At 45.3% G+C, this 20,741-nt stretch overlaps 1 protein-coding gene across 2 annotated transcripts in view; it reads left to right on the top strand.

The window, feature by feature from the left end:
* The window catches only part of HMMR (hyaluronan mediated motility receptor), a 256,412-nt gene that overhangs the window by 36,906 nt on the left and 198,765 nt on the right, over window positions 1-20,741 (top strand). For both annotated transcript variants that reach the window (XM_073620829.1, XM_073620830.1), the window contains exons 7-9: window positions 838-949; window positions 11,538-11,603; window positions 12,101-12,174. In XM_073620829.1, coding sequence (XP_073476930.1) covers window positions 838-949; window positions 11,538-11,603; window positions 12,101-12,174 — 252 coding nt within the window. The remainder of the gene's footprint in view (window positions 1-837; window positions 950-11,537; window positions 11,604-12,100; window positions 12,175-20,741) is intronic.

Below are 20,741 nucleotides of genomic sequence, written 5' to 3'. Positions count from 1 at the left end.
ATTAGCTTGGGATCTGATTCCAGTTCCAGAGTGGTAACCGGACTAAGGGTGTCATCTATCTCCGACCAGTAGTCTCCGAGGCGTGGGGCAAGACCATATCCTGAAAACAGGAGGCAGAGCTCTGACCACATCTAGGGCAGGCCACCGGGGTGTTAGGATTCATAATTGTTAACCGTTTGAGTGTAATAGGCTTCGTGGAGGAACTTAACCTGCATAAATCGGTCTCTGGCCGAGATCCTATTAATGACAAAGGAAGAAACACATGTCTCCCATTCCTCCTCTGACAGATCTGGGATGTCTAATTTCCACTTAGCTAGGGATTTTTCAAGTTTCTTTAAAGGAGTTAGACAAGTGGAAATATAGGGAGGAAAGGGGTTTATCTATGGTTTTGGCTATAAGTAATCCCTCCACAGAGTCTGATTTCAATATGAGTTGTGCTGGGAATTGTTTCCTATACGCATGTTTAAGCTGGTAGTATCGAAACGACATCCACCCCGGTAGTGAGTAGGCACTTTTGAGATCAGGAAGCTTTAGATGGCCCTATCCTATTAGGAGTTACAGCAGGCAGTGGCCTCCTTGCAAACTTGTAAAACGCCAGGCCCAGATGGGATACCTGCTGAATTCTTCAAAACTTACACAGAAGAAATACTTCCATCATTCAGAATAGTGCTGCAAAAAGCTGTTAACCTTTTAATGTAGGCTACAACATTACTATCAGCACTGCAGTGGCTGCAGCTTCTCAATCCTTTTTAATCATCTGTCAAGTAGCTGAAAAAACGTGACTATTGAATGTTTAAGCTTTATGTTCAGAGTGCAATTGCAATTTGTTGATTGCAGGAGATTATGGATTTTCAAGCCAGCTTTGAAGAACAAGTTGAAACCCTGCAGAAAAACTTGGTTACATCAAAAGCAGCTTTAGAATCCCTTAAAGAAAAGAACGCTCTTCTCGGTAGGTGGTGAAATTCCCCAGAATAGGTTGTGATTTCTATATATTTATCTACATTCTGTTTACATAAAATTGTTTTGTGACACACTTTATTTTATTCTACAGCCCCATATGCACATGTGAATAAAATAGTCATACAGCTGCATTTGGAGAGATTTACAAATGCACCTGGAAGCATGTAAAATGCGTTTGCTATGGCTGAATGCATCCCTAGACGTTCAGCAGTATTGTGCATCAATCTTTCTCAGTTGGGATTGTGCCCCCTCACAATGTAGACCTTTGTACAAGCAAGGCCCTCTGATCCTCTTATAATCAAATACAGTGAAGCATCACTCCTATTATAATGCAATATAAAAAGTCATTGCATAAAGTGTGTGTGTGTGTGTGTGTGTGTGTGTGTGTGTGTGTGTATAGAGAGAGATAGATAGATAGAGATAGATAGAAATATATCTATCTATCTTTCTCGAACATCACGGGACACAGAGCCACAGTAATTACTGATGGGTTATATAGGGTATCACTGGTGATTGGACACTGGCACACCCTATCAGGAAGTTCAACCCCCTATATAATCCCTCCCCCTTGCAGGGATACCTCAGTTTTTACGCCAGTGTCTTAGGTGATGGACATGTAAAGATGTCCTGTGCTGAGCTCCAAAGGGAATATTCTAAGATCCTATACTGGGGCAAGCCAGGCGAACCGGATCCATTCAAAGTGTCTTTTCATGGCCGAATTGAATGGTACCCGGGCCTCGTGTCCGAAGAAACAAGGTTTTACCCGTAACGCTTCTCTTTTTAGAGAGCTGGACCCCGCAGATCAGAAAATGGCTTTAAACTTCCTAATTTCTGGCGAGGTGCTTTACGGTCCCAGAACTGTTGGATCCCCCTATTCGTAGGGGGCCCCAGTCTCTGACGTTTTTTTCAAATGGAGCCCACCGTGAGAGGTGAAGATTGGGTCTGTGTAAACTGAACCCTGCGGCTGGATAAGGTAAGAGGACATTCCACAGAATTTTCTAATTCTAGTAGGTTTCTCCTTTAAGGTAAATGCATGCTATGCCTATTGTGACCATCGGGGGCTGCCAAGAGCACAAACCTTCACATGCTGACTGTCTGTCTCAGTGTTTTGATCGCTGCTCATGTGTTCAGCATCTCAGGCTGGCTGCAAAGGTAAGATGGAAGGGGGGATTTCTCATGTTTGAATGTCCCCCCCAGGCTAGAGAGGGGCCACAGGGGTCTAGAAAGTGGTTATACCACTCAGGCTCTGTGGCCTCAGGCCACCATCTCTGACTATAGCCGTTCAGGCAGATCTTACTACCAGCCTCTCTCCCTCCTCCCCTGCCCCCAGCCTTCCTCCAGAAGCATGACAAGAGAGTCGGCCAGCGCGGGAAGCGCTCGTTTTTTTCAAAACTCGAGGGGGGGTGGCGGGACGTCAGCACAGAGTGCTTAGACTCCCACTCAGGCCAGCTGCAGGCTATTAAAGGCACTCTGTACAGGTGCACTCAGCCTTTGGAGAGACACAGAGCTGACGGTCGCATGTAAGGTGGGACACAGGCATTCTCCTAGGCAGCATTTACTGAAGTAACACCAGACTGAGCATTGGGTAGCAAGGCTTTTAGCCAGACTACATCGCTCAGCAGGCAGTGTTCATTTGTATACCTCACACCTTGTTGCTTTGCACTATGGGTAGAAGAGGTTCAAGCACCCCAAGAACCAGAGACACTAGGGGATCTCGTTCAGGTTCTGAGGGCCCCCTGTCGGCAGCATCCCCCCCCCCCCCCCTAAAGATGGGACAGGGACGGCTAGCCAGGGAGAGCGATCGGGGTCAGGGGCAACACCTGCTTCTGGCACTTCAGCCCCTGTATATATTACACAAGAGGTTTTTTCCTCAACCATTAATGGTCTAGAGGAAAGATTAATGGCCGTGATTATGTCTTCACTCAGTAAAAAGCGCACTAGGCCTTCCTCTGTTCCCCAAGACCCTCAGACAGAGGAGCTCTGGGATAAAGGAGATGAATCCCTTTCAGAGGATCAGGATGGATGATTCCTCTTCGGAGGAATCAGGTGGAGAGGGACCCTCTGCGACTTCCCAAGAGGAGAAAGTCTTAGTGCAGATCCTCACTGGATTGGTCCGCTCCACATTTAAGTTGCCCCCACCTGAAACTGCTAAAGAATCCTCTTCTGCTTTGGGGTCACTGAAACCTTTCCAAGCAGCACATGCTTTTCCTGTTCATAATTTACTTGAAAAGCTCATTTATTCTGAGTGGGATCACCCAGACAAACGTTTTTTTCCGCCGAGAAAGTTTCAACACTTTATCCGATGGAAGAAAAGTTTATTAAAATGTGGGGAATACCTGCTATTGATGCCGCCATTTCCTCTGTAAATAATAGCCTGACTTGTCCTGTAGACAATGCTCAGGGATCCTGTAGATAAAAGGATGGAATCCCTATTGAAGGATGTTTTCTCCTTAGCAGGATCAGTGGTTCAACCTGCAGTAGCAGAGATTGGAGTCTGTCAATACTTAAGAGACCATGTTAAGCAGGTCATCAAAGTATTACCTGAACAGCAGGCCCAGGGGTTTGCTAACCTTCCAGCGGCCTTATGCTTTGTGGTTGACGCCATTAGAGATTCTATCGTGCAAACCTCCCGTCTTTCACTGGGGTTGGTGCATATACGTAGAATCCTATGGTTGAAAAATTGGTCAGCCGTAGCACCATGTAAGAAGCTATTGGCTGGGTTTCCATTTCGTGGTGCAAGGTTGTTTGGAGAGGACTTGGATAACTATATCAAGAGAATCTCTTGTGGGAAAAGTACTCTCTTACCTGTCAAGAAGAAGAGTAAGCGTCCCTCTTTCAGACGGACTCTTTCCCCAGCGCCGGGGGCTTCAGCCTCCAGGCAGTCTCGACGGCCGCCTCCATCGGGGTCCAGAGACAAGAGTCAACCCCAGGGACAAAAGAAGTCCTGGGGGAAGAAGCCTACTAGGCAAAACACTAAGACCTTTGCATGAGGGGGCGCCCCCGCTCACTCGAGTGGGGGGAAGACTGCGACAGTTCTCAGAGCTCTGGCAGGAGGATTTCCAGGACAGATGGGTAATCTCCACGGTAACCTTAGGGTACAAGCTGGAGTTTCAGGAATTCCCCTCTCCTCGGTTCCTCAGATCAAATGTCCCCAGAGACCCAGAGAAGAAGCAGTCGCTCCTTCTAGCGTTAGAGCGACTTTTGTCGCAGGAGGTCATTATGATAGTTCCCGCAAAGGACCAGGGATTGGGCTTCTATTCCAACCTTTTTACGGTCCAAAAGCCAAATGGGGATGTCAGGACCATTCTGGACTTAAGGGATCTGAACCGATTCCTAAGGATTCAATCCTTCCGCATGGAATCAATTCGAACAGTAGTTCCCACCCTGCAGGGAGGAGAATTTCTGGCATCAATAGACATCAGAGATGCATATCTGCATGTGCCCATTTTTCCTGCTCATCAGAAGTTTCTGCGCTTCGAGGTAGGAGGGCGCCATTTCCAGTTTGTGGCTCTGCCTTTCGGGATAGCCACTGCACCTCGAGTGTTCACAAAGATCTTGGCCCCTCCTCTGGCCAGATTAAGGGCTCAGGGTATAGCTGTCATAGCATAACTAGACGACCTGCTCTTGATAGACCGGTCGGTAGCCTCTTTGAATGGAAACTTGAGGACCACGGTCAGGTATCTAGAACACCTGGGTTGGATCCTCAACTTAGAAAAGTCTTTCCTAAAACCAGTAAGAAGACTGGAGTATTTAGGTCTGATTATAGATACAAGCCAGGAGAAAATATTTCTACCCCCAGGCAAAGATCACTGCTTTTAAGAGAGCTGATTCTGGCAGTAAGAACCAAGAAGGGTCCCTCAGTCCGCCTTTGTATGAAGCTACTAGGGAAGATGGTGTCTTCATTCGAAGCAGTTCCCTATGCTCAGTTTCACTCAAGAATGCTGCAACACAGTATTCTGTCGGCCTGGAACAAGAAGGTTCAGGCATTAGACTTTCCGATGCACCTGTCGCATGCAGTGCGTCAAAGCCTCAATTGGTGGCTCAGACCCGAGAACCTGCAGAAGGGGAAATCCTTTCTACCGATTACCTGGACAGTGGTAACAACAGATGCCAGTCTGTCAGGTTGGGGAGCAGTTCTGGAACAGGCTGCGGTCCAAGGGGTATGGTCCAAGACAGAGAGGACCTTACCCATCAACATTCTGGAGATCCGGGCGATACATCTAGCTCTAAAAGCCTGGACTATCGGGCTACAGGGTTGTCCAGTCAGGATCCAGTCCGACAATGCCACAGCAGTGGCTTATGTCAATCATCAGGGAGGCACCCGGAGCCGAGCTGCTCAAAAGGAGGTGAACCAGATCTTAATCTGGGCAGAGATGCATGTGCCATGCATATCGGCAGTTTTCATCCCTGGAATAAAGAATTGGCAGGCGGACTATCTCAGTCGCCAGCAGTTACTTCCAGGGGAATGGTCTCTGCATTCCGACGTCTTTTGGGCCATATGCCAAAGATGGGGGGGTTCCAGATGTAGATCTCTTTGCATCCCGATTCAACAAAAAGACAGATTTGTGGCAAGGACAAAAGATCCTCTTGCATACGGGACGGATGCGTTGGTGATTCCGTGGCATCAGTTCTCACTGATTTACGCATTCCCGCCTATTCTGCTACTACCACGACTCCTTCGCAGGATCAGGCAGGAAAGGAAGTCGGTACTTCTGGTGGCCCCAGCTTGGCCCAGAAGGACTTGGTATGCAGAAATAGTAAGGATGACAGTAGGTTCCCCGTGGACCCTACCGGTACGCCCAGACCTGTTATCTCAAGGTCCAGTGTTCCATCCTGCCTTACAAATGCTAAATTTGACGGTTTGGCTATTGAGACCCACGTTCTGAAGAGTCGTGGGCTCTCAGGTCCTGTCATATCTACCTTGATTAATGCAAGGAAGCCAGCTTCCAGGATGATTTATCAAAGAGTCTGGAAAGCTTATATAACCTGGTGTGAATCCAGAGGTTGGCATCCCAGGAAATATGTCATAGGTAGAATTCTTGATTTTCTACAATTAGGATTAGAGATGAAGCTGGCCTTGAGTACCATCAAGGGCCAGGTCTCTGCTTTTATCAGTATTATTTCAGCGGCCACTTGCTTCGCATTCTTTGGTCCGAAACTTTATGCAGGGGGTGATGCGTCTTAATCCTCCGGTTAAAGCGCCCCTAAACCCCTGGGACTTGAACTTGGTCCTGGCTGTGTTACAGAAACAGCCTTTTGAACCAATAAGTCAGATTCCTTTGGTCTTGTTGACAAGGAAGTTAATTTTTCTGGTGGCCATCTCTTCTGCTAGAAGAGTATCAGAATTAGCAGCTCTTTCCTGTAAGGAGCCTTATTTGATTATACACAAGGATAGAGTGGTACTACGCCCTCATCCTAGTTTTTTACCGAAGTTGGTTTCTGATTTTCATTTAAACCAAGACATTGTTCTACCTTCCTTTTTTCCAGATCCCTGTTCTCCGGAAGAGAGATCTCTACATTCGTTGGATGTAGTAAGAGCAGTTAAGGCCTATCTAGACGCAACTGCTCAGATCCGCAAGACGGATGTTTTGTTTGTGCTGCCAGAGGGTCCCAATAGAGGACAGGCAGCGTCAAAAGCTGCCATTTCTAAATGGATTCGACAATTGATCATTCAAGCTTACGGTTTGAAACAGAAGATTCCTCCGTTTCAGATCAGGGCACATTCCACAAGGGCTATTGGTGCTTCTTGGGCAGTGCATCACCGGGCCTCTATGGCTCAAATCTGCAAGGCCGCAACCTGGTCTTCAGTTCATACATGCACCAGATTCTATCAGGTGGATGTGAGAAGGCATGAGGATATCGCCTTTGGGCGTAGTGTGCTGCAGGCAGCGGTACAGGGTCCTCAGGTCTGATTGCACTCTACTTGGTCGTGGTTCCAAATCCCCCCCCCCCCCCTCGGGTAGCATTGCTCTGGGACATCCCATCAGTAATTACTGTGGCTCTGTGTCCCGTGATGTTCGAGACAGAAAATAGGATTTTTTAAAACGGCTTACCTGTAAAATCCTTTCCTTTCGAAGGACATCACTGGACACAGAGGTCCCGCCCCTCTTCTAATACACTATATTGCTTGGCTACAAAACTGAGGTATCCCTGCAAGGGGGAGGGATTATATAGGGGGTTGAACTTCCTGATAGGGTGTGCCAGTGTCCAATCACCAGTGATACCCTATATAAACCATCAGTAATTACTGTGGCTCTGTTCCCGTGATGTCCTTCGAAAGAAAAGGATTTTACAGGTAAGCTGTTTTAAAAAATCCTATTATCTCTATGATCGAGTGACATAACATATTGCAACAACCACCATTTTATTCCCTAGGGTCTCTGCTAAAAAAAAATTATATCGTTTGGGGGTTCTAAGTAATCTTCTAGCAAAAATGATTTTAACTTAAAACCAGCAAATGTAAGAAAAAAGGTTTAGTGTTTAAGTGGTTGAACTTCCCTCATTTACACACCAAAGTGTAATCCTTTGATCTAAAGGACAAATTGTTAAAATGTTTATACTTGGTTCCATAGCTGAAGAATGTTGTGATACTTGGCAGACTGTCTTTTTTTTTTTTTTTGTATTTTTTGTTTGTTCTTTTTTTTTTTTTTTTTTTTGACAGCTGTGGCTTCAGCAGAGCAGAGAATTCTCTGCCGAGAAAAAAATTAGGAAAATACTTTGTCAAGATCTCAAGGGGGAAAAAAATTACGATCACAGTTGATAACGATTAATCGTGATTAATTCATGACACCATGAGAAAAATTTGCAATAAAAGCAAACTATACCACTTGAAGGCTTTTGGGTGGAGAGGAGTTAATACGATCCGAAAGGCTTACTGGTAATATTGGCCATGTGGAGCCTGAAAAACAGTTGGAGAGATTGCAGCCCTCTGTCAGCAGAGTGGGCTGAAGCTGGACATGTGTCCAAAAGGCAGGGACAAACCAGCCCAGGAATTTCCAGCTGTTGGCGGTGAACAGAAGGCTGGCTCAAACCATGCAGATGGTTCTACACAGACTTGGGTAGACACGGTCTGCTGTGACCAGTGTCTAGCCTGATGTTTCGTGCAGGAGCACGAAACATGTAGTCACGGCAACCAGCAGCTTGCGATCCACAGCGCTTCACAGGCTTCCTGTTCCCCCCCTGTCTTCAGCGCGGTGGTAATGTCACCCAGCACGCCTGGTCAGTCTGGCGTGGCTTGATTCTTCCAGCTTGGAGGCTGAGAGATGCACACCATCCTGGCTGGATGGCTGACACAAGTCCAGCTTCAGCCCACTCTGTTGACAGAGGGCTGCAATCTCTCCAACTGTTTTTCAGGCTCCACATGGCCGATATTACCAGCAAGCCTTTCGGTTCCTATTAACCCCTCTAAAGCCTTCAAGTGGTATCGTTTTCTTTTAATACCATTTTTCTCATTGTGTCATATACCTTGACTATTAGTTTTCAAGTTTTATAAACTTTTATCACTCTGCATGATTGATTTCAAGTGCAATAAACAAACACTTTATTCTATTTATTTTAATCTACTTATGGTTTTATATATACTTTCTGGAATTGACCCATAGAGCGCCATCTTCATGTTGTGTGTGGTTTTTTTTTTTTTTTTTTTCTTTCCCTGTATATCCATTGTTCCACTGGTTTATGGCTGCACTGGGTTTGGTCTATCAAACTTTGTTAGGTTATGACATTTTACAAGCAACTCATAGCTATAGCACTTTTTTTGTTTTGGCTCTATTAAAGAATATGTAAACTAGAGGTCGACCGATATATCAGCCGATATTTGGCTTTTTTTACTTAATCGGCATCCTCCGATTGTGCTGATTAAAAAAAAAAAAGCCGATTTATAACTTCAGCGGGACTTGCAAATGACTTCTGTAATAGAAGTCAATGCAAGTTTCCTGAAGTTATCTGTGAAGAGGATTCTCTCCTCCTCTGGGCAGCCTGCCAAGTCTGATAAGATACATTGTATCTCTTCAGGTTCTTTTATCAATGAGCTGAACTCAGTGTGGAGGAATTCTCAGTTTAACCATTTAAAGACTAAATCTTTTCTGACACTTGTTGCTTACAAGTAAAAATCCTGTATTTTCTGCTAGAAAATCACTTAGAACCCCCAAACATTATATATTTTTTTTTTTTTTAGCAGAGACCCTAGGGAATAAAATAGCAGTTGTTGCAATATTTTATGTCACACGGTATTTGCGCAGCGGTCTTTCAAACGCTTTTTTTTTTTTTTTTTTTTTTTTTTTTTTTTAAATTACACTAATGAAATAAAAAAAAAAAAGCAGTAAAGTTAGCCCATTTTTTTTCGTCAAAGTTTTGATTACCTGTTTTGTGTATTTAATATTTAAGATATAGTTATTTTTTTTTAAATCTAAATTATACATACAAGTGAACTGATTGGAGGTTTGTTTTGTTTAATAAATGTTTAAATGTAAAAAATTTTCTGTATCACTTATTACTAAGGCCTCTTTCTCACGGGGCGGATCAGTGATGATCCGCCCCGTGAACATCCGCTGGCTCAGCGGGGAACGCTCCGCCGATCCCCGCTGAGCAGGAAGATGACAGGTGCATCGCTGCACGCTGTGCAGCGGCGGACCTGTCAGTGCGCCGCTCTCCCCTATGGGGGGATCGGATGATGACGGACCGTAGTGTCCGTCGTCATCCGATCCGAAAACGGATGGAAAAGTAGGTTTTTCCTCCGTTACACTTTTCGGATCGGAGCGGGGTCGGATGTCAGCGGACATGTCACCGCTGACATCCGACGCTCCATAGGGATGAATGTATGTCCGTTTTTCATCCGAAAACGGAAGGATGAAAAACGGACGGACATACGGATCGTCCGTGTGAAAGAGGCCTTAAGGTTGCCTTCACACTGCAGGCATGCGTTGACGGTAAAACGCTGTTAGTTTTAGCGGCGCTTTACCATCATTTTAGTGGCGCTATTCGGCTGCTAGCGGGGCGCTTATAACCCAGCTAGCGACCGAGGAAGGGGTTAAATGCGTCCATGAAGCGCTGCTACCGAAACGCTTTGCAGGCGCTTCGGCAGCGGTGCGCATTCATTTCAATGGCCAGGAGTGGTGGAGGAGAGGTATACACCGCTCCAAAGATGCTGCTTGCAGGACTTTTTTTTTTTTTAACATCCTGCCAGCGCATCGCCTCAGTGTGAAAGCACCCGGGCTTTCACATTGAGACTGCAGGGGAGCCGTTTTACAGGCACTTTACAGGCGCTATTTTTAACCCAAAAGCGCCTGAAAAACACCCCAGTGTGAAAGGGGTCTAACTGTTAGATTTTATGAGATGAAGGGAAAAAAAAGAAAAAAAAAATCGGCCTAATATATCGGCCCAAAATAATCGGCATCATATATCGGCCATCAGCCACCGCGATTTCTAAATATCGGCATCGGCCAGAGAAAAACCCATATCGGTCGACCGCTAATGTAAACCAAACAGGTCATATTGCTGATATGTGCCTGCTGTACCATGTACTTTTATGAAAAAGTATCCTGTTCTTTTTGTATTGCCTCCTTTGTGTGAAATCCCTAGTATTCCTGCCAGTCCCTCTGCTCTCCTGTTAGAAACTGATCACACTAAGATATGAGAGCACAGCATAATCAGTTATCTAGTTGTGCTGGGAACGCGTCCTGCTCTCCAATGATCAGACTTGTCCTGACAACATCCCACCCCCACCACACAGCCTCACTGGGAAGCTCAGTGTGCTGCCGCTTCTCCTCCCCACAGCCCTTATGCAGCTAACAGAGGAAACGTGGTCATTTATAGCAAAAAAAAAAAAAAACCGTGTACTATACACTTTTTTTTTTTTCTTTCTATTTCAAACTGAATGGGTTGTTTTTACAGGGTGATTATTTAATCAATGTCCATTTGTCAATCAAGTTAACCTTCGTAGCCCTGGAGGATTACAGCTGCAGGGTATGTGAGGGGGCAAGTACAGAAGATTTCAACTAAGACAGCTGGAAACGGCACAGGAACACTTCAGATTAAAGCGGAGTTCCTCCTAATTTTTTTTGTTTAAAGTCAGCATCTACAAATACTGCAGCTGCTGACTTTTAAAATAAGGACACTTACCCGTCCAGGGCGCCCGCGATGTCGGCACCCGAAGCCAACTCATCCCTCGGGTGGAGGCGCCGCCATCTTCGGGAAGTGAAGCTGCGCAATCCCACTGGTCCCTGCTGTCTTCTGGGACCTGTGTGTCCCCCAGAAGACAGCGGGGGGGGGGGGGTGGAATAGGCGCCGGAAGTGGCGTAGATACCTGCGGGTGGCTTGGCTATCTATGCCCAGAAGTGGGAGCTAAATACCTGTAATAGACAGGCATCTCCTTCCCTCTGAAAGGTGCCAAATGTGACACCGAGGGGGGGAGGATTCAGAAAAGTGGAAGCTCCACTTTAAGCACCGTCCCTAGTGCTGTGTTTTTTTTTTTTTTTTTTTTTTTTTTTTTTTCTTTGTTTTTTTTTTTTTTCCTGTTTACAACTTGGGCTTTTAAACGTCAGTTTCTATTTTTGGATAATGGTATTTATCTATTTTAGAGGAAAATCATAAGGAAATGGCAGCACAGAATGAAAACTTGTCAGAGGAACTAAACCAAACCCAAGGTATGTAATGTGATTTAGTTGGTGACGTGTTGTGTCTTTGTTTGTTTTTTTTCTTAAATTAGTATGGCCAAAGCTCTTTTGGCCTTCTCCTGTGGGTCACAGGATTGCACTCCTGTTACGAGATTTAGCCAAAAGCAGGCTAAAGTCTTTTGTCAAAGCCAGCCCAGGCTGTGCAGGGACCCTGACCATGTCAGGATCTGACCAGCAGCTGGCTCAGCATCTCGGTGCACAGCTAAGACCCTGAGCCAGCCAATCCCCCCCCCACCCCCACTCTCTCTACAGTCCAGAGCTCCGATAAGCACTGGAGGGACAGTACAGGGACTCTGTCATGGCTCTATGCTGAAATTGGACCCGAGAACTGAGCGATCAGTGAGTTTTGAGCAGAGCCAGCACCAGATCGATGTTGCATCCACATAAGTATAAATGTTGGGTTTCTTTTTTAAACCCAATACTTCTCTGTTAAATTGAATGTATACTCAAATTATCTTTCATTACAGCTGTAGTTAAAGAGCTCAAAGAAGAAAATAAAAACTTGGAGGATTATCTATCAAGTGCCCAAGAGAAAATGCAGGTAAATGTTTGGCTGTGAAGTGCTTAAAAAACGAAGTGCTTACAATGCTTAAAGCTACAGACTTGAATGGGGGCTTAGTTTTTAAAGTGCTTTTACTGCTTAAAGTGGTTGTAAAATCGGAAGGTTTTTTTTTTTTTGTTTGTTTTTTTTTAATTCGTAATGCATTAAGATAAAAATCCTGTGTGCAGTAGCCCCCTAATACTTGATCCCATCTTGATCCAGCGATGTTGCAGGAATGTCTCGGCTGCCCGACACTGTCCCTCCTCATCGGCTGAGATGGAAGCATGGCCCCATTGGCTCCCACTGCTGTCAATCAAATTCAATGAAGAGGAGGCGGGGTCGGGCTGTGGCTCTGTGTCTGAATGGACACGGAGGTGCAGCTGGGCTCGGGTGCCCCCATAGCAGGCTGCTTGCTGTGGGGGCACTCAACAGGAGGGCGGAGCCAGGAGAGCCAAAGAGACTCGAAGGATCTGGGCTGCTCTGTGCAAATTCATTACACAGAGCAGGTAAGTATGGCATGTTTGTTATTTTTAACAAAAAAAAAAGACTTTACAATCACTTTTTAAGAACATGTACATACTTGGTATACATAGGACAAAGGTGCACTTTCAAAGAAAATATGCAGATGTATACTAGAGCTGCACAATTAATTGTTAAAAAATCGTGATCTTGATTCAACCTCCCTGACGATCTCTATTGCAGAGTTTGCCGATTCTTTCATATAACAAGTGGAGAGACTTATCTGCTCACTCAGCTGTCAAAAAACATCCTGGCAGTCTGCCAAGTTTTTAACGTGAAACATTAAGTCTAAATCTTTCTGAAACTTGTTTCTTGCAATGCGTGTTGCGTTGTGACCCTACGGCCATTTCGTCACAACTGACGTCATCAGGGGTCAGTTGTGACTAAACGACTGTAGGGTCACAACGCAAACACGATCTCATTTTAAACAGCGGTGGTGTTTTTTCTTGTACTATCCCTGCTAAGAACTACATGTTTATGTTTTTAACTTTAATAAACCGGCCAAAGATTTTCTACACTAGTGGAGTCTTTTTCTCTTTTGGCACTTATGGATCACCTTTGCTGGATTTGTGGAAGCAATTATTAACTGCTCTATGTGAAGTGATCCTGGGACTACACCCTGTGAAGTGCTTCAAGTTGTTAACTAGTTGTCCATGAAGGAGGTTGGTGGTTTTCTCTGCAGTGTCTCCCGCAGCATACCCTCTGTGGTCTACATCTCTCTACTAAGCCTGTTTTGACCCCCCTGAATAAGGGTGGTCGCAGGCATTCCGATAAGCCTCCATTACTTCATCACCAGGTGGTGGGCAACACTAGCGGTGGGGTATTGTCCCTGGGTCTCGCATTGAATACCAAACGCCATAATTTTTGGACTTTATTTCACTTTCACCATATGCATTAATCAAATTTTTTTAATAATTATCTAATTCCTTGCATATTTATGAGCACTCAATTGAATTATATGTGTAGATTTACTAGCGATTGGATGCTATTCACTGTTGCTTGTCATTTAATTTATTAATTTATCACTGTTCACAAAAATGTGTTATGTCCAGCGCTGCACTCTCTACTTTATATCTATCTTCCGTACCCTCATATCGGGGTTATAGTGTTCAGCAGCAGGACTCCCTTCACGTCTTTATAGTTTACGCACCTAACGCAATTCTTTTCCTTTATCTTGTAAAACACAGGCATTGTTGAAAAAAGTCAGTTTTTATGTCATTACATAACTGCAATCTGAATGAGCTAATGTTATAAAATAGGGTGGAGCTCCGCTTTAAGCTGGGTTCACACTGGTGTGATGTTGGACATTGCGTGTGATTTGCAGTGCTGTGCAGATCACATGCCATGTCTGTGCGCTGCAAATTCAGCCATACATGTTGTATGGCTGAATTTGCATTGCATTCGCACCAATATGGAGCAGGACCCTTTTTCTGGTCTGCACTGAAATCTGATCGCATGGGTGTGCACACCCATGCGATCCGATTCCTGCACCATTTGACAGTTCGCACTGAGAGATGCGAACCGATCTGGGGGTGTCATTAAAGTGGTTGGAAACCCTTGTTTGTTTAAAAAGAAAATGTCATACTTGCCTCCACTGTGCAGTTTGTTTTGCACAGAGTGGCACCAGTCCACCTGTTCTGGGGTCCCCCGGCGGCGCTATTTGCATCTATGGACTCTGAAGCGTTCTCCCTGGAGGTTACCGCGTGGACGCGGTCCCGAGTCCAGCATTTGCGTCCGTAGACACAGAATGCCGGACTCGGCCCCGGCGCCTGCGTCATTGGATTTGATTGACAGCAGCGGGAACCAGTGGCTGCACAATCTATCCAATCAAGAGCAGAGAGGTAGAGTGTGTCTCCGAAAGAATGAACAGGCTCAGGTGAGTAAAACGGGGGGCTGGGAGGGGGGTCAGAAGTTTACACCTTACTGCATAGGATGCAATAAGGTGCAAAAACATGAGGGTTTACAACCCCTTTTAACTTTCGATTGACACCCACAGTGGTTCGCATAGGACAGTGAACTTCCTGCGAGTCCTAAGCGATAGGGTAACTGGCACTGGAATTGTGCTGGTTCCTGCATCGCGCTAGTGTGAATTGGTACTTAAAGAGGGTGAATTTCCCCATTTGTCATGTTTAGTTATCGCTGAAAGTGAAAGACCATACCAAATTTTGGGTTGCCCCCAGAACCAGTAAAAGGAGAGTGATCTTCTAATGGGGACACTAGTTCTGGTGACGGCCAGGAATTTTCTCGCTTTGGGGGATTTCGTCTCACTTCTGGTTTCGCTATGGGACAGGAAATGAAGGGAAATCTCCAATGTAGCACAAATGACAAAAAGACCAGGCTTATAACCTGCCCTTATGCGTTGTTTTATGCTGTACACAGGCTTACTTTATGCTAGTTAAAGCTGCACGATTAATCGTTAAGAATCAAAATTGTGATTCTGTTGTCTCTCTCTCTCTCTCTCTCTCTCTCTCTCTCTCTCTCTCTCTCTCTCTCTCTCTCTCTCTCTCTCTCTCTCTCTCTCTCTCTCTCTCTCTCTCTCTCTCTCTCTCTCTCTCTCTCTCTCTCTCTCTCTCTCTCTCTCTCTCTCTCTCTCTCTCTCTCGCCATCTTTCAAACGCTATTTTTTTTTTTTTTTTTTAATGAATTAAAAAAAAAAAACAGTAAAGTTCAATATTTTTGTATATTGTGAAAGATGTTACGCAGCGAGAATCGTGTTCTTCTGATCAAATAATCGTGATTCTCATTTTAGCTAGAATCGTGCAGCTCTAATGCTATTATAGCGTTAGGGAGGGAGATTATGGAAAATATGCTGTAGATGAATAGTGAAATTGTTTAAGCACTGCTCTTGTTCTGCATGCTTTGGAGAAATAACCTACTCTGTGTATTTTAAATTGGTTATAGATTATTCCTTGGTCAAAATGTGCATATGATTTTTTTTTTTTTTTTTTTTTTTTTAATACCTTGTTTACCTGGGTGATGGAACTGGTTATCTTTTTTACTCCTTCTGTATCAAGTGTATTTAGATACATAGAATAAAGTAGCCTGGTGTTGAAATAACAAAACTTCAGGTGGAGATGAGTTTTAGTCAATAGAGCAGTCTTTTTAGAAACAACTAAGTATTGTGGGGGGGTCCCAGAGTTAAAGCAGAGGGTGGATAGCTCTTCCAAATTTTGGTAGCAAACAGAAGTCAGCCAAGCGGAGCTAGTTATGAGAGAGCCCTACTTCTCTGATCAGCGATCCATTTTGGCCATGTTTTGTAGAAAGTTGAGGTGGATAGATTTTGGCGAAATGAGGACTTCATTTGAAAGTTTGTATTTAGTAGGCAGATGGTGTCTGTTAGGACACGGGGTTGAGCTGATTTTTCCTTTTTTTTTTTTTTTTTTTTGCCAATGCCAGAGAAGCAGCGATTAAGATATATGTTACCAATACTTGGGTGTGTCCAGGTAGGAAGTGATAATCCCAGGAGTAGGTCCAATTGAGTCATAGGGAAGGAAATTTCACAGAATGAGATAATTGGCTATCTCTAGCCAGTAGCTTTTGATGGCTTTACAGTCCCGCCAGATGTGTCTTAATGTTCCAACATTGTCACACCCTCTCCAGCATTTCAGTGAAGCAGTGGTATATGGCTGCAAGTCTGTCAGGGATGTAGTACCATTTGTGGAATAATTTTTGAAGTCTCCCAGTGAGAAATGCAGTGGAATAGACTGAGGGGCATTGTAAGGGCCCAATGCCATTGTTGAAGTTGAGTTGTCTAAGTGGACCAGAATTTGGAGAGTAGTTCAGGATGCGGCATGGAAAGTAGTTTGTAGGCTAGCGAAATACCTTTTTGGTTGTAGTTAGGGGTGCACCGAATGGAAATTTTGGTGCCGAAAATAAAGGATGCACTAGGCTGAAAACCGATACCGAAAATATTTATATTTCTTTCTCGAACATCACGGGACACAGAGCCACAGTAATTACTGATGGGTTATATAGGTATCACTGGTGATTGGACACTGGCACACCCTATCAGGAAGTTCAACCCCCTATATAATCCCTCCCCCTTGCAGGGATACCTCAGTTTTTACGCCAGTGTCTTAGGTGATGGACGTGTAAAGATGTCCTGTGCTGAGCTCCAAAGGGAATATCCTAAGATCCTATACTGGGGCAAGCCAGGCGAACCGGATCCATTCAAAGTGTCTTTTCATGGCCGAATTGAATGGTACCCGGGCCTCGTGTCCAAAGAAACGAGGTTTTACCCGTAACGCTTCTCTTTTTAGAGAGCTGGACCCCGCAGATCAGAAAATGGCTTTAAACTTCCTAATTTCTGGCGAGGTGCTTTACGGTCCCAGAACTGTTGGATCCCCCTATTCGTAGGGGGCCCCAGTCTCTGACGGTTTTTTCAAACGGAGCCCACCGTGAGAGGTGAAGATTGGGTCTGTGTAAACAGCACCCTGCGGCTGGATAAGGTAAGAGGAGATTCCACAGAATTTTTGAGTTCTAGTGGCTTTTCTCCTTTAAGGTAAATGCATGCTATGCCTATTGTGACCACCGGAGGCTGCAAGAGCACAAACCTACACATGCTGACATGTCTGTCTCAGGTGTTGTAATCGCTGTTTATGTCCCAGCGTATCAAGCAGGCTGCAAACAGGTAAGGTGGAAAGGGGGATTTCTCATGTTTGAATGTCCCCCCCCCCAGGCTAGAGAGGGGCCGCAGGGGTCTAGAAAGTGGTTATACCACCCGGACTCTGCGGCCTAATGGCCACCATCTCTGAATCTAGCCGTTCAGGCAGATCTTGTACCAGTCTCCCCCCCCGGTAGAGGGGGAGGGGCGGGACGTCAGCACTGAGTGCTTAGACTCCCCACTCAGGCCAGCTGCAGGCTATTAGAGGCACTCTGTACAGGTGCACACAGCCTTCTGAGAGACACAGAGCTGACGGTCGCATGTAAGGTGGGACACAGGCATTCTCCTAGGCAGCATTTACTGAAGTAACACCAGACTGAGCATTGGGTAGCAAGGCTTTTAGCCAGACTACATCGCTCAGCGGGCAGTGTTCATTTGTATACCTCACACCTGGTTGCTTTGCACTATGGGTAGAAGAGGTTCAAGCACCCCAGGAACCAGAGACACTAGGGGATCTCGTTCAGGTTCTGAGGGCCCCCTGTCGGCAGCATCCTCCCCCCCCCCCCCCCCCCCCCCTAAAAGATGGGCCAGGGACGGCTAGCCAGGGAGAGCCATCGGGGTCAGGGGCTACACCTGCTTTTGGCACTTCAGCCCCTGTATATATTTACACAAGAGGTTTTTTCCTCAACCATTAATGGTCTAGAGGAAAGATTAATGGCCGTGATTACGTCTTCACTCAGTGGAAGAAAACGCACTAGGCTTTCCTCTGTTCCCCAAGACCCTCAGACAGAGGAGCTCTGGGATAAAGGAGATGAATCCCTTTCAGAGGATCGGGATGGGATGGGATGGATGATTCCTCTTCGGAGGATTCAGGTGGAGGGGGACCCTCTGCGACTTCCCAAGAGGAGAAAGTCTTAGTGCAGATCCTCACTGGATTGGTCCGCTCCACATTTAAGTTGCCCATACCTGAAACTGCTAAAGAATCCTCTTCTGCTTTGGGGTCACTGAAACCTTTCCAAGCAGCACATGCTTTTCCTGTTCATACTTTACTTGAAAAGCTTATTTATTCTGAGTGGGATCACCCAGACAAACGTTTTTTTCCGCCGAGAAAGTTTTCAACACTTTATCCGATGGAAGAAAAGTTTATTAAAATGTGGGGAATACCGGTTATTGATGCCGCCATTTCCTCCGTAAATAATAGCCTGACTTGTCCTGTAGACAATGCTCAGATGCTCAGGGATCCTGTAGATAAAAGGATGGAATCCCTATTGAAGGATGGTTTCTCCTTAGCAGGATCAGTGGCCCAACCTGCAGTAGCAGCGATTGGAGTCTGTCAATACTTAAGAGACCATGTTAAGCAGGTCATCAAAGTATTACCTGAACAGCAGGCCCAGGGGTTTGCTAACCTTCCAGCGGCCTTATGCTTTGTGGTTGACGCCATTAGAGATTCTATCGTGCAAACCTCCCGTCTTTCACTGGGGTTGGTGCATATACGTAGAATCCTATGGTTGAAAAATTGGTCAGCCGAAGCACCATGTAAGAAGCTACTGGCTGGGTTTCCATTTTGTGGTGCAAGGTTGTTTGGAGAGGACTTGGATAACTATATCAAGAGAATCTCTTGTGGGAAAGCACTCTCTTACCTGTCAAGAAGAAGAGTAAGCGTCCCTCTTTCAAACGGACTCTTTCTCCAGCGCCGGGGGCTTCAGCCTCCAGGCAGTCTCGACGGCCGCCTCCATCGGGGTCCAGAGACAAGAGTCAACCCCAGGGACAAAAGAGGTCCTGGGGAAAGAAGCCTACTAGGCAAAACACTAAGACCTCTGCATGAGGGGGCGCCCCCGCTCACTCGAGTGGGGGAAGACTGCGACAGTTCTCAGAGCTCTGGCAGGAGGACTTCCAGGACAGATGGGTAATCTCCACGGTAACCGTAGGGTACAAGCTGGAGTTTCAGGAATTCCCCTCTCCTCGGTTCCTCAGATCAGGTGTTCCAGAGACCCAGAGAAGTACCAGTCGCTCCTCCTAGCGTTAGGGCGACTTTTGTCGCAGGAGGTCATTATGATTAGAGGTCGACCGATATATCGGCCGGCCGATATATCGGCCGATATTTGGTGTTTTTTACTTAATCGGCATCGGCCGATTGTGCTGATAAAAAAGCCGATATAGCTTCAGCGCGACTTGCAAAAGACTTCTGTAATAGAAGTCAGTGTAAGTTGCCTGTGTGAAGCGACTTCTCCCCCTCTCTGGGCAGCCTGCCAAATCTGATAAAAAGAACCTGAAGGATACAATGTTTACACTTCTGAATGAACTAAATTCTGTGTGTAGAAGTTCTCAGTTTAACCATTTAAAGACTAAATCTTTTCTGACATTTGTTGCTTACAAGTAAAAATCCTGTATTTTCTGCTAGAAAATCACTTGGAACCCCCAAACATTATATATATTTTTTTTAGCAGAGACCCTAGGGAATAAAATAGCGGTTGTTGCACTATTTTATGTCACACGGTATTTGCGCAGCAGTCTTTCAAATGTAATTTAAAAAAAAAAAATACACTAATAAATTTAAAAAAAAAACTAAGCAGTAAAGTTAGCCCATTTTGTTTCATCCAGAAGTTTTGATTACCTGTTTTTGTGTATTTAATCTTTAAGAGAGGTTTTTTTTATATTTTTTTAATCTAAATTCTACATACAAGTGAACTGATTGGAGGTTTGTTTTGTTTAATAAATGTTTAAATGTAAAAAAATTTCCGTATCACTGAAGGTTGCTTTCACACTGGAGCGGGCATGCATTGACGGTAAAAGACTGCTAGTTTTAGCGGCTCTTTACCGTCATTTTAGCGGCGCTATTCGGCTGCTAGCAGGTCGCTTATAACCCTGCTAGCGGCCGAGGAAGGGGTTAAATGCACCCCTGAAGCGCTGCTGCCGAAACGCTTTGCAGGCGATTCGACAGCGGTGCGCATTCATTTCAATGGGCAGGAGTGGTGGTATACACCGCTCCAAAGATGCTGCTTGCAGAACTTTTTTTAATATCCTGCCAGCACATCGCCTCAGTGTGAAAGCACTCGGGCTTTCACACTGAGACTGCAGGGGAGCCGTTTGACAGGCACTTTACAGGTGCTATTTTTAGCCCAAAAGCGCCTGAAAAACGCCCCATTGTGAAAGGGGTCTAACTGTTAGATTTTATGAGATGAAGGTAAAAAAAAAAAAAAAATCGGCCTAATATATCGGCCCAAAAAAATCGGCATCACATATTGGCCATCGGCCACCGCGATTTGTAAATATCGGCATCGGCATCGGCCAGAGAAAAACCCATATCGGTCGACCTCTAATTATGATAGTTCCCGCAAAGGACCAGGGATTGGGCTTCTATTCCAACCCTTTTACGGTCCAAAAGCCAAATAGGGATGTCAGGCCCATTCTGGACTTAAGGGATCTGAACCGATTCCTAAGGATTC

This window comes from Aquarana catesbeiana, linkage group LG03 (genome assembly GCF_042186555.1).
Source record: "Aquarana catesbeiana isolate 2022-GZ linkage group LG03, ASM4218655v1, whole genome shotgun sequence".
NCBI classification, from domain to species: Eukaryota; Metazoa; Chordata; class Amphibia; order Anura; family Ranidae; genus Aquarana; species Aquarana catesbeiana.
This window is presented reverse-complemented; position numbering and strand designations above follow the sequence as displayed.